This window comes from Psittacula echo, assembly GCF_963264785.1.
Source record: "Psittacula echo genome assembly, chromosome: 1".
In the NCBI taxonomy this organism is placed as follows: Eukaryota; Metazoa; Chordata; class Aves; order Psittaciformes; family Psittacidae; genus Psittacula; species Psittacula echo.
Genome location: NC_137735.1, coordinates 78,729,848 through 78,757,834, shown reverse-complemented (window position 1 = coordinate 78,757,834; position 27,987 = coordinate 78,729,848). Strand labels below are relative to the sequence as shown.

Here is a 27,987-nt window from a genome sequence, read left to right as displayed (position 1 = left end):
GTTCAAAGAGGATCCAGCTCTTTTACTCTTCAGTAGCCTTTTCTAAAGACATCCTTCTGTCTTTCCCAACAGACTGTGGATGCATAAGTTGTGGTGAAGGCAGCCTCTGCAGAGAACATCTCTGTTAGGAGCTGAGGCTGATTTTCCACCACCTTCTCTAAAATATAATTTCTGCACTAAAACCTGCTGAAAATTTGAAAGTGGCTTAAAAGCCCACAGAATAATAGATGAATGCTGTTGCTGTAACACTAAACCAGTCATAAGGCAGCCTTCCTTTCTTATTTTTGTCATTTTTTAACTGAAACTCAGTCTTTTAGGGAACCCAAATCAGAAAGAATTATTTACTGCCACCGCTGCTTATGGAAGGCATTGTCTGGACTTACGCTTCACTTCCTAAAAAGCGGTGTTTTACTGATGGCACACCTGTGTTTCAGGTAGGAAAAAAGCCCACAGAGTGAAAAAATGGATAAAGCCGTAAAGTCCTTTCCTCTGTTATCAGCTGAGGACACATCCTCAGACTAGAGTCACTGCTTGTCACCTGAGCAGAGCCCACCACCCCCCAGCTTGAGGCTAAAAGGTGACAAAGGAGCATTTTGGGTTGCAGACTGAGGTTGCATTTTTGCTGGGGGTGGGAGGCAGATGTACCTTAGCACACCCTCCACAAAGTCAGGCTTCTTGTCCCAGCTTCTACCCATGGGATTTGTCTCTCTTCCCTCCTTCCCATGCGGATGTCCATCACCATCCTACTGTGAGAAAACATCTACAAAACCTTGATAAACTGTGAAAAAAAGAGCTGGAGAGAGGTTGGGGAGGAAAGAGGCACAGGGAGCAGGGAGGTGCCTGGAAAGGGAGATAAATAATTGACAATGTACTCCATGGCCATAACATACATACAGGGACGTATTGTGCATAGATAGAGATATGGGGGAATATACAGATAAAGGAATATAAAATGCCCTCCTGCAGCAGCCTGCAGCATTTTGGGGGGAAAACCTCAAAACCTGAGAGTCTTGTAACACGTTTCCTTTGCAAATGCATGCAGATCTGGAACATTTGCTTATTCCTCTTATTGAAGTGGCTGGCTGATTTGATTACAGCCCGTGAAGCGCATGTGCAAATGGATTTTCTAGCCTTTTGAGGGCACTGCCTTCCACCGCCACATCTCCAGCAACTGATGCCAACCTCCCTTTAATGCAATGTGCCCTAAAACCGAACGGTGTTACAGATGCCGATGCCCACAGCTTTCATCCAAGCTCACAGCCATAAATCCCTTCATTTTCAAATGCAAAATGTTGCAATTGGGAATGACTTACCCTCAAGAAATGCGTTAGCAACAATTTAATCTCCTAAATGAAGCGGGCTGAAGCACAGCCGCTCCTCTGTTGCGCACTTACCGGATAGAAGGATCTGATGATGAAAGCCTGGAGGGAAAAAACAGAGCATCAAATTGAAAAGCCCTGGGGAGATGAATGCAAGATAACCGAGAGAGGAACATTTATAGTCTGAGTCTCAGCTGAAATGATTTCCCCTCCCAGGCAGGCAGATTTCCTTCGTAGTATCATGGGAAGCGCCCAAAGGAGAGCTGGCACCTTGGAGTGGCGACAAATCTGATTGTAAGAACCAGAGCAGACAGTTAAGACTACACAAGTAAGCAAATTTATTTTAAGACAGAACAAATATTGTGGCAAACAACAATATGCAAATTCAGTTGATAATGGGGGTAAACATCAGACTTCATTTTCAAATAGATATAAAATATAGTCAGGTTTTATTTTGTCCAAAAAGCAGCTCACATCAGGGGAAGCAGGGGCTGGGAGAGGATGGGTCTGTTCACGACATCCAAGGTGTGTGTCACCTGCCAAACCTCAGGCTCCACCATCAGAGATGAGCAATGCCAGGAGGAGATGGAGGTGTCTTTGAGAGCTCTGGCTCCCCTTGATTCCAATATCCTGCCCCCAATTTTCTTCCTCCAATTTTCTGCTGCCAATTTTCTGCCTCCATTCTCACAAAAAGCATATTCTTGCCACAAAGCAAGGGGCAGGTTCATTCCCTCTGAGACCCTCAATGCACACCTACCACGTATGTACAGATGGGGTGGTGGTCATGGGGACGCTGGCTGCTTTTTAGGCTCAAACATCTTTGAAGGCACCTGAACCTCCTCTTCCTCACTGGCTCCTCATGGATTGACCTCCTGTGGCTGAGCCTGAAAAGCCAGCGAGGGAGCAGCTCACCTCAGATGCTAGAGGAGCTACCATGGCATGAACAGGATGAAATCCCCTCCCAGTGTAAAGGTGCTGGTGTGCTGCTTTCTAGAAAAGCCATCCCAAATAAAAGTAGACATAGAAAACATTAGATTGTCAATGATGCTTTGAAACAAATTCAAGTTTATCATTAATTTTCTGTGTGTTTGTTTTTTTCGTGAGTGTGTGTGTCGACTGGATACAAACAGACAAGAAAGACATTGTGAACTTCAAGCTCTGAATCGGCATGTCGTCAGTTAGCATCCACAGAAGCACCATCGGATACGAAAGAGTTATAGCACCAGAGAGTTTGGAGGATCTAACTGATAACATGCGTCATTTGGAAAATCTGGACACAGGTTGGGAATGGACGGTGGAGGGGGTGACATGGTACAGTCCATTAGAAACAATACAAGGCAATTCATGAGTTTTCATACAGTACAATACAGTCACGGATCAATTAACCCTTTCAGTACAGTACATGACAAGTAACACTTTGCACCCTGTTAACACTAGGAAAGGAGGCTGTGGGCCGGAGGAAGGTTGCTGGGAGTTTAACCCTTCTGCCTTCTAATTTCAGGGTTTACTGATTGCTTTGTTGCTTTTTAGCCACATGTCTGTCCCACCCCATGTCAGACAGCCCGTTCCCAGTCTGGCTCCCTGGTGGGACATGCTGGTGGACCGGAATGCTGCTGGTCCATCCACCTGAAGGTCTTCACCCAAATCCTCCTGGTTTGGCCAGGGAAGTGGAGACCCACTGCCTCACACCAGCCATCAAACCTATGAGAAAACATCACTTTCCTCACCCCCACCCCCCTGTCCCTACCCCCCAGACAATTCGGATGCCGGAACATGCAGAAAGTGTGCAGAGATTTGAGTTCAGACAGCCACAAGCCAAACCCACTTCTTCCCTCAGGTGTAGTGAGAACAGGGTCCACTGGAAAAGTGCTAAATTACAGTACATTGGCATTTCCATATGTCAACTATTGAACAGCAAAACAGATTGTTTGAAAACAGAATCAGTATCGTACAGTAAGTTCACAATTCTTCACTGTTTCTACACTTGTAACACATGCATTTTATTTCCATTAGTTCAATGCCAGTAGGACCAACATCCTCCAGAACAATGATCAAACATTAAACAAAACTTCCTAAGAAAAATATTAAGCATCACAGAAAGTTTCAGAAAAAACCTCTTTATCAGCATCACAAGGTACTCAGATTTACATTTAGGAGTTTTCATGCCATGATTTTAAAACACCTTTTGGTTAATATCCTAGGGAGAATTTGGGGGGGAGAGGAGGGAAGGGGAAATGAACCCCAAAACCAAACCAACACCCCCTCCCCCCCAAAGGAATAGTTGGGGAAATAATATATCTGTCTCTGTGTGTACACACACACATGTACATGGAGATTGGTGCATGGGTGTGTGCATGTTTTGAGACTGCTTCCTGCAATGCACAATTTGCTTTGATAAACTTGACTCATTTCAAGGGCATTTGCATGGGTCCAAAAGCCTGTCGAGGAAAGGAAATCTAAACTATCAAAGCAACTTAAAAAGTCTCTCTTGGAGGAAAAGGAAAGGTTGGTAAAACATCGCCTGCGTGCTGTTACCATGCGCTTCCCATGAACTATCTGAAACCGCAAGCAACTAAAAATCCTTAAAGAGCTCTTTTTCCACCTAAGAGGTCCCTCCAAAGTGAGAGGTGCTGTGCTGGGCTTTGCATTCCAGCTTCATGTGTGCTGTGCAGGAGAAAACGCTTACTTTTACCTTCCTGAAGGATGAGATGCCAACTCCAAAGGGCAAAAAAACACCAGAGGGGAAAAATAAAAAAAGAGACCTGTTCCACATCCCCCTGCAAATGCTTCATTTCCAAGTACTTGAGGAGACCAGTGAGCTGACTAGGGGGTGAATTTTCCAAAGAGTTCACCTATATCCTCATGACAGTGAGCAGGATGTAGGCTCTGAGTCACTGAGGTTCTTTGAGGTTTTTGTCCCCTCGGCCACTATTGTTTTGGGGGGCTCAGATGTAACAGCAACAATGATAGGTGCTATTCCTTTAAACCTAGACTTGCAGGGTTAATTTGGAGGGGGAGTGGAGAGGGGAAATAAATCAATCTGGTTTCTATTCACATTTCCCTATTTCCATTTTTAAATCTAACAATAGAGGATATAAGAGCATAATATTCTGGGCTGCTCAAGGTTTATATGTTTTAACCACCTTCAATCCCCACTGAGCACCCAGCATCATGAAGGTCTATTGAAGAAGGAAACTTGAGTTGAACCCAACAAAAAGCAGACACTAAAGCTGGAGTTGATCAGGAAAAACACATCTGCTGCAACAAGGAAACCCAATACAATTACTATATTTTGATGTTGTTGCTGAAGGTTATTTCCATCATGTCCACTTGCTAGCAGTGAAGGAGAAGACCTAATTCACTTCTCTCCATTCAAATTGACCATGCTATAACAGCAGGGTTTATCCATCAAGGGTCACCAATACTCCACCAAGGAGTATTGCCAGAGAAGGCCTTGGATCGACTATTCAACTCATTGCCAATGAGTCCCAAGTGCAGGTACCCCAGCAAGAAGGGAACGTAGCACTCTCACAACCACCATGATTTATTTGCTGCTACAGAAAACCCACAAGGGCTTTTAAAGAAGCAAAAAACCACCAGTTGATTGAGAGTGGCTGGTTTGGGACATCAAAACCTAGATTATTCTGCATCCCAGGGATCATTGCCCCATTTCAAATCCTACAGATTTGTGAATATGTTTACTACAAACTCTACCCTACTGATTTCTTGCTGGCAAGGGAGCTCTGGTCCTGACCGTCCGTACTGAAATACTGGAGGAATTTAACAAGAACAGCGATGCACATCTGAATTGCCTCCTAAAACGAGACCTGATCAACTCTGAAAACCACTTTTCAAGTTCAACAGCAACCTCCACGGTTATTATGCTCCATCTTCTATATCACCTGTAAGAATTTTTACTTTAAAATACCTTTTGTAGTTCAAGCCCACAACTGATCTCAACAACACTTTCAGTACAGGCACATTGATGGCTTTTATTGCAAGGGCTTGAGCGCAGTCTTTATCGATACCAGTGTCTCGGACTGTTTTTAACTTCACTGTACTGTGGACACACCCTGCTAATGCAGACCTGCGTCTTTGAAAACAAAAGCATCTGCCCTATGCTTCTCACTCCATGTCTGCTTTGCATCCTGTGGTCCACTCAATTCCAAGTGTAAATCAGATGATCTTGCACCATTCTGATCCCTTCTGAGACTTCTGTTATCTTTGGTGCTTTCAAAAAGCCACGCGCTTGGGTCTCTGTACAACCTCAAAGCTTACAACAACCATGTCTGCCTGGACATCAGTGACTTAGATGTTTGTCCTGTTGTGTAAAATGAGCTTGGATGGGCTTAAGTCCTTAATTTATAAAATTGCTAACGGGTATGTAATGGAAGTCAGGCACCAGACAGTGGTCACATACACCTTGAAATTATCTTCTGATGGCCCCATAACACCATACCTAAGAGGCTTAAAAAGACTGGGGGAAACAGTTCAAAACTCAAGTGCTAATAGTACTTACAAAAGTGCAGTGCTCAATAGAGTCAGAAACAAAGTGACTACTAGTACTTAAAGTGCTAGTTTCAAAGTTGGTTTGGTTCAGTGTCCAAAACACAGGTAGAACGTGGGGAATAGTGAGGGGTGAAATCAAAACCAGACAGCACTGCAACTGCACATGCCACACCAAAAGTGCTTCAAATCACACCATTGCGGAGAGAGGCATAACGCTACGGCTCAGCTTGTGAACACGGACGAGCAAATGACTGACACCTTTCAGATTACTATAAAGAACAGTTCCATTAACGCCATCACTACAGACCCATTCAGAAAGCAAGTGGTTACAGCTTATGGAAAAAAACCCAAAACACCAAAAACCACCCCAAAACCAAGAGTCTCTCGGAACATTTACGAATCTTTGCAACTATGATACTCAAAGTCTAGCAAAAGCAACCTTGACCAGTGTCTGCAACAAGCTTCGCTGATGCTTATCATGCACGTTACAGAGGAGTCATGCCACAGACTGCCTCCTTTTACACGCTATCTTACAGTTAGCCTACTTACCTATTTATTTGTGGTTCGCTTGTTTTTTAGCTTTCTGACTATGCATTAAAGCTGGCTGTTTTATTTTCACCATCCTACCAGTCAAAGGACAATTAATGCAACAAGACAACAAAGGTGGTCTAGTAAACACTGACATTACTAAAGTCCCATATTCATTTTCATGAAAGAAAACACTCTGGAGAAAGACTGTGGATCAGCACACTCCTGGAAAGAGGCTGGAAAAGGATTCGGATGTCAGGCACTTCCGCTTTCCCTCTTTAAACACACGCTTTCCACTGACTGCCCATTGCCTATTCTAGCTGCTATCTGCTTTCTTGTTCCCTCGTGTTGAGCTCCAAGCCCAACCTTACCTTTATACTCATGCTGGAAAAATTACTCCCAAAACGAAAGTGGGAAATGAAAAAGGGGAAACCAGACCTTCAAGTCTCACTCTGTTTCAGTAGGCATCCCAAAACCAGGTCACTGAGTAGCATAAGTGGCTCCCCAGGCCCTGCACGCATCGCCATCAACTCTCCCAAGGCAACATCTGGTGCATCTGAGCTGGGTACAAATCTTTTTTATGGAGAAAGTTCTTTCTAAAACAGAAGAACTGACTTGCTGGAGTTGGCTGGGTATATTGAGCATGTATCAGGTACAGCTGCAGACATTTTCCTAATTGGAGAGCAGGAGGTGGTTTTTCAGAAGCAGGTAACACTAATACCATAGGGGCAAAAAAAAAAAAAGTTGCAGACCCAGGTCACTTATTTCTACTAATGCCACAAAGGCCAAAAGGAAGGGCATGCATCCAGGGGCTATGGATGTAGATCCACCTTTGCAGACACACAAGTGGAAAGAAAGGAGCCTGGAAAAAATATGACAGCCGGAAAAATACTGGAGATTTGGCAGTGCCCTGCAGCGAGGAGAGCTTGCGATTTCTGCAGGCATATGGTGGGGAAACACAACCATCACAGTCTATAATCCAGGTAAGAAAACTGCAGACTTGTTGCCAAAGCCAGCACCGTCTGGGGAGAGCCCACAACCTTGCCATGCAGCAAGGAACACGTCCATCAGTGAAGGAAAGTGACCACTACGGGGGAGAAACATTCCAGCTGGCACACCACGGATTTATTGTAAGTGATGGTGAAGTCTTGCAGGATGAAAAGCAATCGTTGAGCGTTATGCTGGGCAAGGAAGCATCTTGCAGGACTGGATTCAAGCCTGATCTTCCAAGACTGGCATGCATCTCCATTTGCTATATGTAGGCACTAGAGTAACCTTTGGTTTAAGTACTGTTGACCTCAACATTGAGACCAAACCCAAACATTGGATGGTATGGAAAATTTACCAGCCTGAAAAACAAATACCAAAACTGCTTGTTTTCCAGGTCTTTTTATAACATGTTCTTTCTCCGTCTTCTGATTGCAAGGGTTATTGGGCAAATTATTTGGAAGTGGATAACAAATCTAATGCTAAGACAGCAAGTCAAATTACACAGTAATTTCCTGCACTGCTCTCACAAGGAAGTTTTCATATCAAATCATTGTATTTTTGCTGCTTTAGTTGGTCTTAAGGACACAGCATTGACTATATCTCCATGTCTGAGACCCTCTGCAATTTTGCCTCCTCCTGGACTGACAACCCTTTTGAATTTTTAAGAAGAAAAGCTGCTACTACAGGTTTCCTGGGAGAAAAGGCTGCGTTCTGCTAGCCCCTGACCTCACCTGGATTTTAAAGGCATTTGTAGAATCCCGCTTCAGCTGGCACACTAGATTTCCATCTAAATATTCCTGGCAACTTTTCCAGTCTCCACAAAACAACTCAATTGAAAGTTTATTAGAAGCAGTGCTTTATTGTTGCAGGCAGAGTTTTTGCTGCAGATATCTGTGTGCCACAATTAAATGCTGATTTTCAGTGGTGAAAAAATTGATTCTGAGGCATAGCCTATTGCTGCGTAAAATGCGATCCCAGATCACTCGGTATCAGAGGCATAGTATAAATGGAAGATGTAGGGTCATTTTTAATTCTGTGCTAATTATCACAACAAAAAACAGATCTTGCAGCGGAAGACTGATGCCGGGAAGGAATAATCATCCATATTTTGTAGTTCTGGCTGTGCTGCTCAAGAAGAAGCTTATTTACAAAATGGCGATCTCCAGAAAAAGACTCTGTTGTCCTTGCCTGAAAATGATGTATATTCAGATACGTACTGCTACTGCTCTGGGGGTGCTCTGCCTGGGAAATTACACTTTGGAATGAAACATTATAAACTTGAAGTATGGGAAACCGCCTCCTGTTGCACAAATACAAGCTGTGGGGCTAATGCAACCCACTGTACCACAGAAATGATGTTTGGAGATCCCTGCTTTGAAATTTATGCTTTTGGTTTAGAGAAGAAAAATCATATGACCTTTTAATTATTTATAGGTGAAAAGATGCTTTTGATAGAAGCATTGATGATGTGTCAACCAAAATGAAATTCCAAATGCAGACTTTCTGTGTTCTGTATGCTTACTTAAATATAGATGAGAAGCACCTTTTTCTCTCCCTGCACAAAAATGACATAAACCCACCCTTTTTTGTCTGCAAGAAAGAAAAAAAAACGCCCAACCAATGTGTAAAACCATGAACCTGAAGAGTAGTTGTGAAAGGGATGAAAAAAACCCAGAGAGCAGGTATGCAATCTGCTTCTGTTCCCCCAGGGACCGCTGTAGTCCCTGAGGAGGCTCTCAAACAAGATTGCACTGCCAGAGTATCTTGTGGAGATGGGAACCTGCACCATTGGGAAATGGCCAAGACCAAGTGCCTCTGCGAGTTGCAGCAGTTTCTCCTTGATGATCAAGATACAGTCTTCATCAAAGAGCGAACACATCCATGTACATGCCAATCTATTCACAGGGACTTTGCGACCACAACTGCTGGTCCTACCTGGAGATGCCACCACCATCACCACCTCGCTATGGCAGAAAGGGCTCTGCTCAGTGTCTTCCATCTCTCTTTGCTGAGTATCCACATGCATTGCTAGACATCAATGCCTCCCATTCGAAGACAGGCTGAGCAAATTTGGGCTGTTCAACCTGGAGAAGAGAAGGCTGTGTGGAGACCTCAGAGCAGCCTTCCAGTATCTGAAGGGGGCCTACAAGAATGCCAGGGAGGGACTCTTCATCAGTGACTGTAGTGATAGGACAAGGGGTGATGGATTCAAACTGAAACAGGGGAAGTTCAGGTTAGATATAAGGAAAAAGCTCTTCCCTGTCAGGGTGGTGAGGCCCTGGCACAGGTTGCCCAGAGAAGCTGTGGCTGCTGCATCCCTGGCAGTGTTCAAGGCCAGGTTGGATGGGGCTTGAAGCAACCTGGTCTAGTGAAAGGTGTCCCTGCCTGTAGCAGGGGTTGGAACTGGATGAGCTTTAAGGTCCTTTCCAACTTAAGCTAGTCTGTGATTCTATGATTCTATGATGCCCATGTCCAGCATTATGAGGCACGTTCCTGGGGGGAGTAGAATAACTCCAATACATTGCCCTGCTGTAATGATGATGCCTGAAGATGGGAACATTGGACCACAGGGACTGCATGTTGAAAGCAAAACATTTTATTACTATCGGTTAAGCTTCATAATGCACACTTATCAGTAAGATAGAGGTTATATGGAGATCACTTTGCTTGCTACCAACTACAGCTTCTGGGATTAAATGCAGCAGCTGTTGAGCAGTGCGTAACAGGAAAAGAGAATAATGTACAGTTGTAATGGTGTGTGTGGGTAGCTTGGCAGAAAACAGTTGAAATTCAACCAGAAATATTTTTTTTCCTGCTGTACCAAAAGCTATAGCATCCTAGACAACAGCTGGTGACTAAGTACTGCCCTCAAAATGCACCCCTCCAACTCAACACCCACCTCAGCATCTACCACCACATATGGGCCTATATCGCAAATTCTGCGTTGACACAGAATCACAGACTGGTTTGGGTTGGAAGGGACCTTAAAGCTCAACTAGTTCTAACCCCTGCCCCGGGCAGGGACACCTTCCACTAGAGCATGTTGCTCCAAGCCCCATCCAACCTGGCCTTGAACACTGCCCTGTCTGTCTCTATAGGCCATTGTACAAAGCCCCTCTTCAGATTTCTTATTGGCCCCTAATTTAGGCAGTGGAAGCTGCCCTAAGGTCTCCCTGGAGCCTTCTCTTCTCCAGGCTGAACAAGCCCAGCTCTCTCAGCCTGTCTCCAGAGCAGAGGTCCTCCAGCCCTCGCAGCATCTCCATGGCCTCTAGACTCACTCGAGCAGGTCCACATTCCTCTTGTGTTGGGATGTGTGCTCTGCCATGAAGGCAGAAAGATGGATTAGAACTTGTATTTAACCTGAATTTAGTGTCATTGGTTAGCTCAGCAACAACATCTGGTGTTGAAATATATGTGTGACTTTTGGTTTGCTTTCCATAAGTTTCCATGCAATGTTTTTGACAGTAAGTGCCAACCTGAGAGGGTTTCTAAAGAATGTCAGTTTCTTCCAGCACAAACTGCACTTGCAATGTAAGATTAGAAATACAGTTATCTTTCTTAGAGGTCAGAGGTCAAGAAAAAGCTATTTTGGGCTGTCTAGTAAAGAATCACTAACATAATTTAACAGCACTAGCTTTTTTAGCACAAATCAGTTTACCTTCCAGCCAATCTTCTACAGGCAGCTTCAAATTGTATCAAACCCTATCCACAGGAACTCTCTGTACCGATCACTCCTTTCAGCATTACAACTCTTATTTCACATTATTTCTGCATTCATACAACATTCAAAGGGAAGGGAGAAAATGTCTTCACTAGTAAAAGAGGAATCCAGCTGTTGCTAGCACAAAACTACTGATTTTTCTTCTTCTAGGAAACAAAGTGCTTGGCTGGAAAGGTGGGAAGCTCTTGGAAGACTTAAAGCCTAGAGGATGAGGCTAGTGTTTAGCCTGAGGCAAGTGAAAAATTCCCATGTTTAAGCCTCTTGCATGTTCTCTTTTGCACAGTATCTTCAGTCTCGCCTAGAGGGAGAAGTCAGTGTAGGGTTTTTGAACAACCAGACAGAGCACCTTTAGGGCTTACTGCCACAGCTTGACGGCTGCAGTATGAAGGAGGAGGGTGAACTTCACTTTGTGCAGATCCTGAGAAGGTGAGGAAGTTAAGAGGATCTTCCAGCTGGTCATTTCTCCTCCTGTGATAGAGGGACTGAAAAGGCTGCATTTCCATGTCAGGGGAAGGTTTGGAGAGAAACAATGGGGATGATAGATCATCCACCCCAGAGAGCTGCTGTGCTCTCCAAAACAGCCCACAAAGTCCAAGCCGTGGCTCAGTCTTCACTCTTTTTATCTCTTGGCTCATGTCTCAAGAGCTTGCTTCTGTACCTTTCTGCTCCTCTTTTGGGGGGCTCGCAGATACACTTTGGGGATGACATCTTCTCCTTTACAGGTTAGCCAGCAAAAGTGACCACATCTTTGCCAGGTTTGAGTTGCAGTTCCTTCCCGTTCTTGGATCACCTTGGAAATGGCAAGCAGCTTTCAGGAACCATGGGCTCCTGCTGAAACTTGTGTGTTGTCTAAAAGGGGATAAGCAAATTTAGGGAGGTTACCCCTACTTTAGAGGATGTCTCCCAAGAGCAGAAAAGGGGTGAGAAAAGCGAGTTTGCTGCTGCAGGGAGGAGAAAGCAGGCAGCACGTCTGCCTTGTGCTCTGGATTGGGGTGTTTCTTGGGGTTGAACACATATCAGTACACTGCCAAATAAACTGACAATTTTAAGCTGTTTTTAAAAGAAAAGTCTCTCTAATATGCCTTCATGAAGACAATCCACAGTTAAAAGCTGGCAGCATCCATGAAAATGTTCCGCTTTGATGGTGCCTGGTCCTGGTGTCTCCTTGCATTATCCAGAGCCAACACAGGACTGTAACAGAAAGGAGACCTGGCAGAGGCACAGCTCTTATCTCAACATCTTCACACGCAATTTGCTATGGGTATGCTCATCCCACATACCCTAATTTACTAACCCACATCAAACCTTTGGGTCGATTTCCAAACTGATGTGGAAACAGGAAAAAGGAACTCTAACTATTCTGCAACCAATTTAAATGTCCTGGGGAGGATGAAATCCTGGCAACATTTAGCTGGAAATGCGTAATTCCAGACTGCATCTTAATTCTGCTGAAGTAGAAAAGAAAGAAATGAAATTAAGGTTCCACATCACAAAGGATCCAGGCACAGCATCAAGTTGTGGTGAGAAGCAAGAATCAAAGCTCAAAGCAATACTTGTAGCAGATGCAGTAAAACTCATCCATGTGGAATCTGTTGTATGTTGTCTACAAGTGAGATGCTGCGTGCTAGCTGCTTGGAGGAAGCAGCTAGCCTACGACAAGCATATGATCAAATCTGCCCCAGGTTACTGGTTCATGCAACCCTACTTGACATGAGAATGATCACAAAGGGAATGAATGGCTGTGAGGTTAAATAACTACTCCTTTGCTGCAGCATCACCCCAACCCCCACAAGAATCTGCTTCAGCATAGAGTTAGTATCTCCCAAAGCCCCACTGTCCATGCAATGGCTGCAGAAGCAGGTGAGAGCTCCAGGACAGGATGCCTTTGTGGTCCCTGGAATGGTTAAGGCCAAAGCACACACCACAGAGACACACAGAAAATGACCATTTGGGAAAAATATAACCAGCTATGTATCTTTTTGTCCTACATTGGCTGCAAAATGCAAGGGGACAAAGGGAACTGGGGCCCATTTGGGCTTTGATAACAATTCCAGATAGGTTCATAAGCAAAGGCTTAAAAAGAAGCAGTGAATTTCTGAGGGAAAAACAGATTTAGAGCTCTTGACGTGAACCAGACTGATAAATAACTCTTAGTGGTCAAACAGCTGTCAACAGAAGAGGAACAGCACAACCAGGACTGGGCCCTGCGAACAAAGCAAGAGGAAAATGTCCCTATACACTAAGCCATATAAACATCTACAGGGGTTGCTACCCATGTTGTTTTAGTGGCCTTGATGTTTTGCAACCAGGTGGCGCAAGAAATAAAATGCCAGTTTAAAGGATGTGTGCCGAGGTAAGAGGCATGAGGTTTGGTTCACTTCGTAAAACACAGTGCCTATTCTCAGCTGTTAAGTGTTTGAGCAAAAAAACTTTCTCTAATTTTACCAGGATGGAGGGGATTATTAAAAATGCTTAAATTAAAAAACTTCACCACTAGCTACAGTAATGTGTACACAACCTTCAGGAATGGCCTAACAAAACCTTTTCTACCTCAGGGAGAAAGAAAACTGATCACAACAACAGAAGACACTACAGCTTTAGAGGACTTAAGTAAAATAATTTTATATAATTAGGGGTGGAATGGGAGACAGATATGTTAAATTAACCCCAGCTGACAAAATCCCCTTGCTAAATTGCTTTTAGCAGCTAGAGAAACAGATATGGTTTAGTCAAAGCTTCAGGGCTGGCCCTTGGGTTCAGTTCTTCCCCCTGGTATTTACGATTGTGAATTTGCAAAAGCATCAGAACTCAAAAGAAACACAGCAGTCTGCCCCCAAATCCTTCCTGGACTGGCAGACTAATTACTGGGCACAGGCAAACTAGTATAATCCTGAGCCTGCCACCAAGGGTGAAGAGAGAGGAAAAGGTTCTGTGTGTATTAACTGAGTTACAGGATGTAGGATAAATACCACTGCAAAGCACTGTATCAAAGCCTTGCCCTCTGTTCTTAGCTGTTAATGGCCTCTGCTCATCTCTGCTGTGATGCCTAGCTGGGAAGAACTCTTTTAAAAGCAGCACTGGCACAATGCTACAGTTTTCAAACTCCTTTCAGGGTTTATTGGTGTCTCAGCAGAGACTGTCCTTGGAGGCAGCTCAGTGTATACCAAACAGAAATACATCTGTTGACTGCACACTGAGTTTCACTTCATCCAGAGTACTGCTTCATCACCTCTCTTCTGCCTCTGTACTTAGATTCCTTTATCTCTGTACTGTCTCTATCCTTGGATTCCCCCTTTGAGCTTCCCGGAGGAAGAGATGGTCTTTTTGCATTAGGCAGTTCCCAACCACTCAGCAGCACAAGAAACTTCTCCACACCAAGCTCAAAGCAAAAATGACAATTTGCAAAGCAGCAACAGTCAAAGGGGAATTTCCAGAGACAAACCAGCTCCTGTTCAACACCCACTATGGAGGGAAGTGATGCAAAAGCCAACACACAACATGCTTCAGCTCACCCCTGTTATCACAGAACAGCAGGGATAATTAATTTATGTTAAAAATATCAGGACTGCACTGGCACATTCAGCCTTTCCCCTAGGAAGTGGAGGGAAGAAAGAGCAAGGGCTGCTTGGCAGAAGTTAGTCATAGGCTTAAATGCACATCTGGAAGGCGCTCGGATATATGTTAAGTGTTTATAGAGCAGTGTGAGAACCTACATGGAACAGGAGGAACTCCTCTGTAGTTTTCTTACACAAAAGTGCCAGATCTCCTCACAATAAAAGTGTTACTAAGGAAATTCCAATTAACTTTCAGTGCAGCCAAAGCTGCTGGGAATTGGGAAAAAACCCCAAACCCAGGGTTCTTCAGGTAATTATCCAGCATAGCTGGGTGGGCTCTGATTGCAGCACAGCCAGGAAGATGGCGACACAACCATGTTAAGACAAGGCAGCTAAAAGGCTCTCTGAGTGAAATAACGTGCAGCTCCCCACCTGGGAAATCAATAGAGGGGCTTAAAACATCTCTGGAGGGAAGAAGGACATCCCTGTGGAAGACAGAGCTACCTGGGACTCAACTCAGCCAATGCTGAGTCTCTTGCTCACTTGGGGATTATTTTTTTCCAGGTCCTGGTAATGACCTGATGCTCTGACTCTGTTCAAGAGCAGAATGAGCTCTTCCACTATGGAGTGTTTTACTGCTAGAAAGATTGGGAAGAACTGAAATACAAGTGCTGGCTGGTTTTGCTTTGAGATACTAACGTGTAAGAGATGAGTAACAGACATACTGAACTAATACTGCAGGAAATCAGAAAGCCCGCAAATGTTGAAGGAGGGAAAGATGGAGCATGGACATGAATGACGATGGTAGGAGAGGAAATGGGAGAGGCAGAATGAGCAGAGAGGAGGGCCAGTTCAGAAAAAAATCTTAGCTAAAGCTAGCAAAGTTCATGTAAATATTCTGGTGACTATTCGCATTATTGCATGATGAAACTACACTTTTCTGTAACAATCCTTGGAGATTTGGGAACACAAGGGAAAGCAGGTATTTCCAAACCAGTTGGCACATTTGAGAGCTTATACTGTCACTAGATGCATTCTTTACATTTGCATTTTAAGCAGGTATCTTCATAGTGCGAGAGTTACTGCTTCTATTGTGAAGACTGGGAAAGTGTCATCATATTTAATATTTGGGAGGGTATTTAATATTTTGGAGAATGCCTGTTGATGGGCTATTTTTCCTATGTCTAATTCAGAGATAAGCAGAGACACGAATGATAGATAGTGCTCTGCTGCACCACCATGTACAGCAGAGTTTCTAACAGGCTTCTATTGCAAAGGTTTGTAGAAAATGTGTGCTCTGGCATTTTAATAGCCCAGATTTTCTAAAACTATTAAAGAAAGGTGAGAACAATGAGAAATGTCTGAGTTGGTAGTGGCTTTACCAAAGAGGACCTTGGACGACGCAGAGTTACAGACCGGTCTGGAGGCAGCAAGTAAGCTGTTGCAAAAAACCATCCTACTGGGTGTAGAAAACCTTGATTCATTTGCAATCCTTCCGCTTGAAGCTGTAAAAATACCTCCCCTGATTCTGGATTCTGTAATTCTGGATTCAAGAAAAAGACAGACTCATCAGGAAGCAACAAGAACATGACGAGGGCTAAAAACTACTCTTGGTGGAAGGCTTTGTATTTGCGTAGAAAAGGAGGCAGGAGAGACCTGACAACAGTCTTTAATTATGTAAAAGAGCTGCAGCAAGGAAGGGAACAAACTGTTTCCATATCTCCTCTTGAGAGCATGGCCTGTAAGACAAAAAGCGTTGGAATTAAATAGAAGCAAGGGACACAGAGGTGGACAGCAGGAAAAATATCTGAGGGTGAGCAGGGTGAACCACTGAAACAGCTTGGGGACAGAGGCTGGGAATATCCATGACTAGAGATTTAAAAAGGCAAATTTTTCACAGGCTATTCAACTTGAGTAAAATAAAGATGCTTTTTGCTGTGTAGACCCTGGAAAGTACCATTAGAGGCACCTTCATACTTGCAAATTCAGGTTTAGAGTCAGTTTCTGCAGACTACGGAGGAAACTGGCTGAAAACCAGTGTGAGGAAAGGATCGGGTTTAGCTAGTCCCACCTCTGAATGTGGAACCACAAATGATGTTCTCCAGAGGTCCCTGCCAGTTCTACTGTAATACCTCTTACACAGTGTCCTCCTTGCTTTTAGACTTCTTTGATCCTTCCTCCTTGCTTTTAGACTTCTTTGATCCTTCCTCCTTCTTGGAAAGGAAGTTGGAGGTGCAGGAGTTCTTGAAAGGCTTGTGAGACTCCATTCAGGGTTGAAACCCCAAATCTACAACTTGGCATTATGAATAGGCCACTAATGTATCTTCATATAAACAGTGGAGAAAAAAGAAAAAGTTGGAAAATTGAACAAGCGAAGGGCAGGAAGTGCCAGAACTAAGGATTATCTGAGTAACCTGAATTCCAGCTGCTTTGGACATATGCATAGAGAGCTTAATTATGCAATCTTATAACTTTCCCTCCTCCTCTAGCATATAGGTTTCTTTTTCATTCATTGTTCTGTATGCAATCCAAGCCTTACCTACATATACCTTCCAATACCTACACACTGCATATGTATCAATGAATTTCTTCTTGTTTTGCTTTCAGAGATCATCAATATTGATTGCTATCAGAGCATCACAAAAGCTCCAATGACAAATGCACTCATCTTTATCACTCCCTTTGAGGTAGGGAGGTATCATTCATCCTGTTTTATTGGTGAGGAACATAGGCACAGGCAGAATAAACCCAAAGCGATCCTGTCTCCATTATCAAGAGGCCTAGCCTGAGATTCCAATAGCTTTTCTAGAGTCCTCACTATTATTACAGCACTTCACTGTGCAAAGCACAGGTTTCAACAGCTGGTAACACCAACCACTTTTGTACATCAGGCCTCAGGGAACCAAGGCTGGTGCACAGGCAATACAAGTGGTGGTCATCTGCAAAGTCCTGTTAAAAACAACACAAACCCCTTTGCAAGGACAGGCTCAGAGTGTGCTTCTTGAAAGCTGCTTTCTTTCCCCTCCAGCCTTCAGCAACACCTTACTTCTGCAATGGAAAAGAGCAGTTGCCCTATTGATAACATAACCCTCCATATGACAGCCCAGCTAGTTCCTGGAGCAGGAGGCAGGCAGAGCAGTGAATGTAAGGCTTCAGTGAAAAGCACACAAGCAGCCATAAATTGGGATGTCAGGAGCAAATATTACAGGCCACCAACACTTGTATGCTCCCCTCCCAGGATCTACCTTCTTCTCCAGTTCTGCGGGACTCCAGTGCTGATGGTGCCACCTATTCCTTCCAATAAAACAATCGTCATGCTCTGCGATTCCCTGGAACACGAATCTTGCCCTTGCTTCCTTCCACCCCCTCCTGCCTTTTTGTTCCTGTGCCTTGGTGGGAAGTGCTTATCTCTGCTCTTACTCCCCCTCTCCCTTCACGTCGTGCCAACAACACACGCTCAGAGCAATGACCAGATGGGAATACTTGTAAGAGCTCTGAGGTTAACCTGTGTCTTTAATCCCACATAACCCTCTGCTGTTTTGAGATGCATATTCTACTGCATGCAATTTGTAGTGTAAAGATTTAACGTTAGTAGTATAGTAAGTTGATATTGCTTGTGAGTGCTCGTATTGCATGTTGAACATCTCTGATACGGAAAACAGAAAAGATGCAGCTACCATTTTAACATCTCAAGAGGAAGGATCTATTGGAAACAGGAAAAAAAACTATTTTAATAGGTATAGGCATATATATATATATTTAATATTCCCCTCTCCCTTCTCTCTCTGTTAATTTGTGTGTCACATATAAAATCACAGATGTTAGAGCAGTATTGTGCTTAGTGGGGCTGGGCAAAAGCCTTAGCTGTCTTCCAGCAACCCACATGAAGGGCCATCTTTTCTTCCAATTAATCTCTGCATGGTGAATGATCAAGATGAAAAAACAGGTAAGTGCAAACTTCTTCTGCCTGCAGGATGGATTTCCTCCACCATGGTTAAGAAACCCAACTGACCAGCTGATCCATCTCTAACCAGGAGCTCCTGCCCAGTTGAATACCAGTACGTCAGATGATGGGAAATGCACAAAAGATGGAATATGTCCTTCTTTTATTTACGGTGGCTACTCTCTACAAAGCTAGCAATTTCAATTTGCCAACTCAAGCGTTTCGAGGTAGCCTATCAATTAGGAAGATGGATTAGCAAATTGTTAATGATGGTTTTATTGGGGTGGCAGCCAGGCACCTTGAGGCTAGACCAGTACCTCTGGATACAGTACAAGCACAAAACACATCCAATAAGCATCGTAAGGCCAGAAAGTACATCCAGCATACACCTTTGTATATGTTAACGTGCATAACAGAGCCCAGAGGCTGAGGGTTCACTTTTCACATGATGCCTCAGCGTATAGAAGGAACGATCTAATTACATTCACCACAGAAATGCCAAAATGACTCCCAGCTTCTAAAACCTCAGTTTATGCTTTGACATTTCTGGAAAACCAATTCTTAATCCACGTAATCAGGAGTTCCTCGTATTTTATTTTACTTCAACACTTTAATATAGTGTTGCCTTTGGGGAAGTACAGGCGGAGAAGTGAACACACGTGCGAGAAGATATTAGGAAGAAAAATCGGTGTCAGCCCACAAAAGCTTCTCCAGATCTTGGAGAACAGAGAGCCCAATGGAGAGCATGCCCTACAGCTTGGAAACACCTCGTGCACACAGTACCATATTACTAATACAGTACCACTGTACCAGGTACAATGGCCTAAACCTGCTGCCACCTCAACCCATCACCAGCATGCCCCAACAAGGGGTCAAGGTCTATGGTCCCACCCTGCTGGGCATCTATGGGGGCATACCACACTCTCCCAGGAAATCTTGGATACACCGGGCAAGGTTTGCTTCCCAATGCTGGAGCAATCAACACTGGAGGGATGATTTGTTTTGGCAAAGGCTGTGGGGTGACAGCCTTGCTTGGCTACTGGTCATGTCATAAGCTACTTCCATAGCTTCCAGTGTAGCCTTTATTTCCGCTCTTACTTGGATAAACTGTTTTGAATACAGCCTTTACCTGAAGAGAATAGAGAGGTAGGAGGGGAAAGGTGAATTTTAGACATCACAACACGTTAAGTAATTACAAAATAAAGGGTGTTTTAATTTTGGAGGAAGCAGGATAGAAAATTAAATGGAAGGTAGACTTCTCTTTAATAATTATCTGATGAATTGTATATATATACTGTATGTACAGCAAAAGTAGGAATGCCATAGAACTAAAATAACTTCTTAATTAATTTTCCACCTGGTGCAAAAATCTGCCCAATAAAAATACATAATAATAAACCTCTTTCTGCTATAAAAATTACTATGCTCAGACAAAAGGGCTGCAAGTCAAGTGAAGAGCAGGCTTCCTAACTCCTTTCACTGTGAGCTTAGGTCACTGCAACAGGCCATAGGGGAAAAAATTTATAAAGTCATTAGACAATAACACTTTTAGCAGAAAAAGGTGTGCTGACATGGATTTTGGTAATTGCTTGCATTTTTTTTTTTTTTTTTAATAAAGGACAGGTTTTTAATGCTTCTACCTGGGATTTTATGAATGTGGTAGTGCAGATTCGCAGAGCTAGGGGATGTAAAATGGCATTGAAACACAATGTGACCGGCAGTACCTGCAGCTGCTTCTTCCTTACAACTCCCACCCCACCTCAATGATGCCTTCAAGGAAGAGTTTTGCCTTCTTTTGGCTACTTTTTCCCTTGCAGCCTTGCCAAAAACCTAAGGTATGAGAGTGCTTACAAGGCACATAAAACTTACAAGGTCCATGCAAACACAGGGCTTTGAGCAACCTGGTCTAGTGGAAGGTGTCCCTGCTTATGGCAGGGGGTTGGAACTGGATGAGCTTTAAGGTCCCTTTCAACCCAAACCAATCTGTGATTCTATGAAACAATGTGCAACCAGCTCTTTGTGAAATAATGTGTTTATCCAGACCAGTAGTAGGAGAAAACTGCCCTCTCTTTAGACTGTGTACTTCAGATAAATAAGATTATTTTGCTACAAGCAACTACAGGCTACAACATACTCACATAAATATATTAATGTCTATATGTGGACATGAATTTGTATATATCGGATACAGATAAGAAACACTTAACGACAACAAGTAGATTACCAATAGCTGCTGCAGCTTCTTGCTGGGTAGAGTCCATCATCCAGACTTGACATAATGAACCTACCATGGTGGGTTCTGCCATATCCTTTGAAGCACCCAGTGGGTCACCCTCACCGCACCAGTGCAAAAATACTTCCCAACCCTTCACTAGCACACCCCTGCCTCTACTTGATCTAGAAAGCCAGCTCGATGGGCAAAACTCAACACAACTGCATGCCAGGCAGCCACTTCCACCCAGTATAAGCTTTCAGGGACTGCCCCATCTTCTGTGCCAGCAGTGGGAAAAGCCAAGCCCAAGGGAGCTGCTGGACTCGGCTTTGTCAAGATTATAGGTGGAAAATCTTGGTTTTAAGCCTCAGCAGCAACATCGGCAGCTTGATTTGCAGAAAGGGCGAGGAGCTGAGGATGCTCAGCAGCTCTGCAAACACTAAGTCAACCCACTCCCAATATAGTGCCTGTCCTCCTCTAACATATGAGTGGAGCTGGACCAAGCAAGTACAATAGGTCTCTAACAGACACATGCATGCAGGAGACAGCTTCTTCCAGCCTTAGATTACATTACTGAAGCATCCCCTTACCAGAGCAGGAGCAGAAACATGCTCCTACAGTTATTTACACGATATAAAGTGCTTTACAATTTCATTATTGAACTGACAGACTTTCTGCTGGGACCATACACTTTCAAAACAGAGGTGAGGGCTTGAACAGGAAATTCTTTCATGAGAAAAAAAACCAGAGGTTCAGACTGGTGCTCTTCACCCTGTCCTCCTAAGGATTGTTTTTGGACGTTCTTTCTAGTGCAAATAAGCTTTGTGTTTTCTCAAGTTTAAGGGACATGGCAGTTTCAGGGCATCAGGAATAACATTTAAAACGCATTAGGGATTCGGCATTCCTGAGCCGATTCATGGGCATCCCTGTGCATTAGCAGCCCACATGACCACTGCTCTTCTAAGCTGAAGACATGCTGAAGACAAGGGACCCATTCATGAATCTCACCATTAAAGTCTTGCATTGCCACATTTCCAGTGAGCCTGTATTACCCTCCATCTGCAAACATTGGTGCTTTCCATTGTGGTGGACACCCATGGCTAGTGGTTTACTCATGGGGAATTGGCTACAGACATGAAGATCCTGATCCAGTTTTGGATACTAAGGTGCATCCCATGCCAGGAGAGTCAATTTATTAGTGGATCCTATGGGATACCTGCTTGCCAAAACCGAGCCTGACCCAGTAGCCAGCAGACACCAAATTCCTGGGTGATATCTAACTAATGCTATTGGAAGACCGATCTATTAACAGAAGATAAATGGGTTTTAAAAAGAATGGGCAGATAAGCAAAGCCATGTCACATCTTTTTTCTTTTAAAATGGTGAAGAAAATATCCCTTTCCAATCACTTTGCCCAATATATCCCAAGTATTTTTCTCACTGATGCTAAAGGAACACAGGGAAGGCATGATCACTTACGACACAACACAGTCACTATAATTCCAACGTCGGAGCTTCTATGATCCCTTGAGGGAAAAGTAGGCTGGGATGGGGAGATGTCAACCTCGTAGGGGAAGAATGCCAGGTAGGAGGGGAAAGGAGGACATAAAAGGTTTGTACATTCATAGCTCCAGTTTGTTGGAATATAAGTTAATTTTTAACTCCAGGCACTGTGACAGGCAGCAGCAGTTAGCGATTCGCTAATGTGCGCAACAAGGACTCATTCACTAAATTCTGGTTTCACACCAATAATGGGATGTAGAGTTATTTTAATGTTGATTTCATTTGCAATTGACCTGTTAAAACCATTGGGACCAAAGCCCTAAGAGCAATGATGAACCAGCACCCCCTACAACTCCCAGCTGATTCGTCATGCTCCGATATCAGTTGAAGCAGTGGGGCGAGAACATCTTTCCCAGAGTTGAAAAAGAACCTGAAGTGGATGAGAATTCTTGACATGAAGCCAAAAGCTTGCTTGCTTTATCTGCTATGTGTGGTTTTACCTAAAGGGGGAATCACCTAAAACAGTGAAATTAAATTACTTACTTCTTGTCACAACTGTAACACTTTCCTAAAGGTTCTTTGGTGACTTTGGTGCAAGCTTTGATTTTTTTTCTTTTTTTTTTTCTTTTTTTTTTTTTTTTTTTTTTAAAGTTAAAACAGATCAACTAGTTTTAGTTTCCAAACTAAAGTCCAGATTATCCTCTTGGTTCCCAACTCTGCATCCCCAACTTTTCTCGTTACGGTTAATAATGTTAGCAGGTAATAGCATTTGGATTGAGTGTGGCCATGCAGTGTGCAGGTGGGTCCAAACTAAAAGTGATCAACAGTCTGGTTGGAGATAAATACATTTCTCAAGAGATTAAATAAAAATAAATAAAGCCATGTCATGGTTGCATGGGAAAACATCTGGTCCACATGAACACTAGGCCATTCTGTTAAAAAACAATTCAAATTATGATAAATATCTGATAAGACACGTTAATGCCTCCTTAAAAAGAATCTTAAAGGTGGGCAACATGTTATTGGAAGTACCCGGAGCTCCATCAGACTTCAGCTGGTTTCAGAGAGGAAGGAGCTGGTCACCCAAAGGCCCCTTATGTTGAGTATTCACGTTTTAAGCAACGATAAGGAGTTTTCAAAACCTTTCATCAATCTTCTAAACAAGGAATTGTACACATCTTCCCTCCAGAGACTTCAGCGGGATGACACTGAAACCACTGATGGTGGGCTACTGGGAACTGAATTGCTCCATAAGCTCTAAGCGGGTGGGAAGGGGGTGATGGCAGGGCACGGATATCATGTCCTAACACCACCACCACCTGTAAAATTAACATGACAAAAAATCCAACTGGGCGTAAACCACCACTTCCAAAGCGCCACCAGTAAATGTGAGAGAGATGCCTTTTTATACAAGCCCAATGGTGCACTAACCCAGCCCCAAGGTCTTTCTTGCTGCAGGAGGAGAAAACCAGGTAACATTACAACTGCATTAATCTCATATCTGGGAGAAAGCCTCAGTCACGGTGGTCCCTCCTCCTCCAAACCCCCGCTCCATCCCCAGCTGCCTGCTGGAACCGGTAACACAGCTACTATGAAAATACCTTTTCACATTTTGGACAAACGCATTGAAAATGAAAACCAAGAAATCACCAGCCTCACATGGGCAGAACATGTACATGGGTTATTATTCACTGCCATTAATTCAGAAGGCTTAGTGCTCAAGTGGAGCTTTGCTATCCCGGGATATTCAGGTTATTTGTTCACCACAAAACTACAGAATGAATAACAAATCTTTACCAGCACGTGATAAAGGTCTGACCAGTTATCAAGGTTTTACCCATGCAGGCTATCAGTTCAAACTCAATAAGCAGCAGCTGCCAATTTAAAAACCTCTCTCTCCCCTCATACCCATACCAGGAATTCACACGAAGTTGATTTTTATCATAAACCCTATGGATGCGCTGCTCAGCCTATGGACCAAATACAAGCAGAATTCAGTCCTGGAAAAAAACATCATAGAAACTGATACATTGCAGCATAAGGTTTGGGGTTTGGTTTGCTTTTGTATCACATTGGGAGTGCAATACAAGCCTTATCTAGACTACTTAAAGGTCAGAGTGCCAGATTTTGTTTTGTGCTGATACGTGTACTTCCATAGTCTTCAACACTCAAAGCAGCTGACTCAGACGGACTCGGGAGGTCGGTACTTTCATTAGACACACGGAGATGATTTGGGTGTAATTTAACAGACTCCTGTAATATTACAGACTGGAGTTAGCAAGAACTACCAGAAAAGGACTTTATAAGAAAACCCAACAAACCAAAAGGGGCAACTTGGAATTACTCTAGGTCAGTCCCTCTTACCAATTTCTGCTTGTTTTGTTTATTTTGCCAGACAGCCAGTCCAATGCACTCTATTCGAGACCCTCCTGCTCTTCACCACTGTCCCCTCTGGCGTCCATCCTTTTTTCTTTATGGCTGTTGTAAATTCTCCTCATCTCTTCTTCGTACTTGATAAAATTTTCCCCAAACCGTGTCCACGCTTTGTAGGGAACTGTGATGGTGTTACGGTAGGGCGGCCTCACCTCACTTACCTTCAGGAAAATGCCGTACCTGTTGGATCCCACGTCGAAGTAGAAGCGCTTGTTGTCCACTCGGAAGGAGGTGCCTTCAGGGAGCTCTGGAGGCTCATCACCTACCCCCCGGCGATCCTCTATGTCCCCCTCGCCATATTCTTCTATCAGCTGGACCAAAGCATCCCTGAACTCAATCATCCCTTGCGCTGGCAGGACAATCGTCTGTTCCTGTCCCAAGCTGTGACCAAAATAACCCATCATGCCAGGTCCTCTACTCATGGTTTGTCTAATCCGCAAGAAGCGCCCTCGCTGGTTCTCCTTCAGGTCCAGGTAATACTTCCTGTTGTCCCTCTCGATGTACTCCGTTTTGAGGACGCTGTGAGGGTGCTCTTCGGAGCAAATGGACACCGGAGGTGAAGGTGGCGGGTGCTGCTGCCGCCTCCGGGGATGCTGCTCCTTGCCATTGCTGTGCTCGTGCCGGTGACCGCTTTTCAGGCCCAGGTGGGCATAGTGCTCGATGAAGTCCCCCAGGCAGTCCTTCAGCTCAGCAGCCACGGACAAGGAGAGGGTCAGCTTGCTTTTCCTGATATTGTCCTGCCTGCCTCTTCCTATCCAGACCTCGGCGATCTTCAGGAAGCGGCCTCGGGAGCTCTGTTTCACATCCAGATAAAAGCGCTTCTTCTGGATGTCCACCCTCTTGGAGGCCAGCTCCTGGATCTCCATGCAGCTCCCCTGGGAGGAGGCCGGGTAATGGTACTGCTGCTGGGACTGGGAATAAATGCTCCTGTGCAGGCCAGAGCCTCCCAGGTTCCTTCCTCCTCCTCCTCTCCCTCTTTCCATCTTTACCAATCAGCTGGAAATAATACAGAACAGAGACACAGATGACAACATCAGCACCAGGGGCCTGCTCGGCTTCTCAGCAGTGTCTCTGTTCAGTGCTGCTCTCCCTACAAAGCCGCCTGCATCCCTTTCCGCTGCCACAGCACGCAGCATCGCAGCAAAAGGATCCCGGGTGCTCTTCCCCTCCCCACCTCCGGCTCCTAGCCAAGGGAGCCTTCCTTTCAGCAGCCCTAGTGCCCTCACCCTCTGTCCCCACAGTCCAGCAGCCCTCCCTGCCCTGCAGTGGAGAGTGGGAGCCCCAGTGGGGTGGGTTGGAGTGTCCCCGCTGGGGAGGTTGTGACACTCATCCCCTCGGGGCTCCTACTCCCCACTGCAGGGTACCCCCACCATGCTGCTGTGTTTCCCTTCCATCACACTCCTCTGCTGCTCCTCCCCATGGCACCGGGGGAGGCCACTGGGGTCCTCCCCAGCACTGTTCCAGTACTACCCCCCCGGTACTCCTAGAGCGCTAATATTGCCCTTCTAGTGCCCCTAGACCTTCACGTCCTCCCCCCAGTACTGGCCTCCTCCCCCCTCCACAGCCCCAGCACTGCGCCCCAGTGCCCCCATCACTGCATAACCTGCCCTGGTGCCCCCGGTGTTTTACCTCCTGCCCCCCCAGTAGTACCCCCTGCCTCCCAGTGGCCCCAGTACTGCCGTCCTCCCCCCCCCCACCCCATCACTGCTCCCCAGTGCCACCCATCACTGCATCTCCTGCCCCAGTGCCCCCAGATCTTCACCTCCTCCCCCCCCGTATTACTCCTCTGCCCCCCAGTACTGCCCTTCTGCCCTCTCACTGCCCCATCACTGCTCCCCAGATGCTCCACGTCACTGCATCTCCTGCCCCAGTGTCCCCAGAGCTTCACCTCCTGCCACCTAGTGATGCCCAGTGCTGGTCCCCCACTGCCCCCAGCATTGCTCCCCAGTGCTCCACATCACTGCATAACCTGCCCCACTGCCCCCAGAACTTTACCTTCTGCCCCTCCCAAGTGCCCCCCAGCACGGTCTCGCTGCCCCCACTGCCCCAATATCTCTCCAAGTGCTCCCAGTACAGGCCCCCCCATGCCCCCAGTGCCCCAGTACTGCCCCCCAGTGCCCCTCAGCACAGCATCTCCTGCCCCATCGCTGCCCGCCCGCCTGCACCACACGTGCCCCGGCATTGCCCCACACCCGGTCACTCACCCCACAGCGCCCATCGCCGCCGTTGCCCTTCAGCAGCAGCAGCAGCCGCCGCCGCCGCCGCCGCCACCCGCAGCCGGCAGCCCCGCCGCGCAGAGCCACGGGTTGGCGCACCCCCGCCGTCCGCTCCGCCCCGCCCCGCCCCGCCCCAGCCCCGCCCGGCCGAGGACGACGGCGGCGGCGGCAGCGCGGGGGGAGCCGTGGGCTCGCCGAAGGGTGTGCGGCCCGTTCGGCACCGGGACTACGCTACCCACAATGCCCCGCGGCCTCCGCCGCACTCCGCATGCGCGACACCTCGGGTAACCTCCCGCCGCCGCTGCCCGGGGAGATGCGGGGGGGAGGGGAGTCGGTTGTCTTCGTGACGTATTAAGAGCGCGATGCGCCGTGACGCATTATGCGTGCTCCGTCGGTGGCGCGGTGTTCGGCGCCGGGCCCGCACCACAGTGGGGTTCCTTTAGCGGGCCGCAGGTACCCGGCGCACGGCGGGGCGGGGGATCCCGCTTCGGTAGCGGTGAGGGGAACGAGCCGCCATGGAGCCCGTCGGTGCTCGAAGGGCAGCGTCCCGCCGCCGTTTCCGGCCTGCTGCGAGCACTGCCGGGCCCTTGGGTACCGGGAAAGGGTCGCACCGCTGCTTTCCTGCCCCGCGGTACTGGGGGGAAGAAAGCGGGGAGTCCTCCAAGAGTACAAGCTGCCCCCTGAGAGGGATCGCGGGGTGTGCGCCCAAAGACTTTGAGGTGCTGGAGTGGGTCCAACGAAGGGCAGTGGAGCTGGTGAAGAGTCTGGAGAACAAGTGTGATGGGGAACAGCTGAGGGACCTGAGTTGGGGGGGAGGGGGGTTAGTCTGGAGAAGAGAAGGCTCGGAGGGGACCTTATTGCTCTCTGCAATTGCCTGAAAGAAGGATGGAGCTGGGAGGTGGCAGGGCCCTTCTCCCAAGCAGCAACTGGCAGGACACAGCCTCAAGCTGTGCCAGGAAAAGTTTAGATTGGAGATTAGGAGCAATTTCTTCCCCGAAAGGGTGATCAGGCATTGGAACAGGCTGCCAGGGAATGGTGGAGTCACCATCCCTGAAGTGT

General features: G+C 45.9%; 2 protein-coding genes across 41 annotated transcripts in view; one reads left to right on the top strand and one right to left on the bottom strand.

Annotated features, from left to right (window-relative positions):
- Window positions 1-1,240: 1,240 nt before the first annotated feature.
- On the bottom strand, window positions 1,241-27,039 carry PURG (purine rich element binding protein G). 13 transcript variants are annotated; one of them, XR_013957340.1, is made up of 4 exons: window positions 26,917-27,039; window positions 24,893-25,708; window positions 16,754-16,944; window positions 3,086-16,360 (listed from the first exon to the last, which is right to left on the bottom strand). XR_013957340.1 is itself a non-coding variant. In XM_080622617.1 (3 exons), the coding sequence occupies exons 2-3, from the start codon at window positions 25,693-25,695 to the stop codon at window positions 1,347-1,349; spliced, it is 897 nt and encodes a 298-aa protein (XP_080478743.1). In that variant the 5' UTR covers window positions 25,696-25,708; window positions 26,917-27,039; the 3' UTR covers window positions 1,241-1,346. The 13 variants fall into 13 exon arrangements, 10 of the variants coding, with proteins under 10 accessions (XP_080478743.1, XP_080478736.1, XP_080478741.1 ...); XR_013957341.1 differs by lacking the exon at window positions 3,086-16,360 and adding an exon at window positions 22,256-24,532 and having other exon boundaries at window positions 16,874-16,944; window positions 24,874-25,708; XM_080622617.1 differs by lacking the exons at window positions 3,086-16,360; window positions 16,754-16,944 and adding an exon at window positions 1,241-1,421 and having other exon boundaries at window positions 24,874-25,708.
- A 48-nt stretch (window positions 27,040-27,087) lies between these two features.
- Window positions 27,088-27,987, top strand: part of WRN (WRN RecQ like helicase) — a 50,261-nt gene continuing 49,361 nt past the window's right edge. For 6 of the 28 annotated variants that reach the window (XM_080618170.1, XM_080618180.1, XM_080618184.1 and 3 more), the window contains exon 1: window positions 27,265-27,647. The gene's annotated coding sequence lies outside the window, so the exon portion shown is untranslated. Of the gene's footprint in view, window positions 27,213-27,259; window positions 27,704-27,987 lie in introns of those variants that run through there. The other 22 variants (XM_080618158.1, XM_080618160.1, XM_080618166.1 and 19 more) reach the window with 11 other exon arrangements.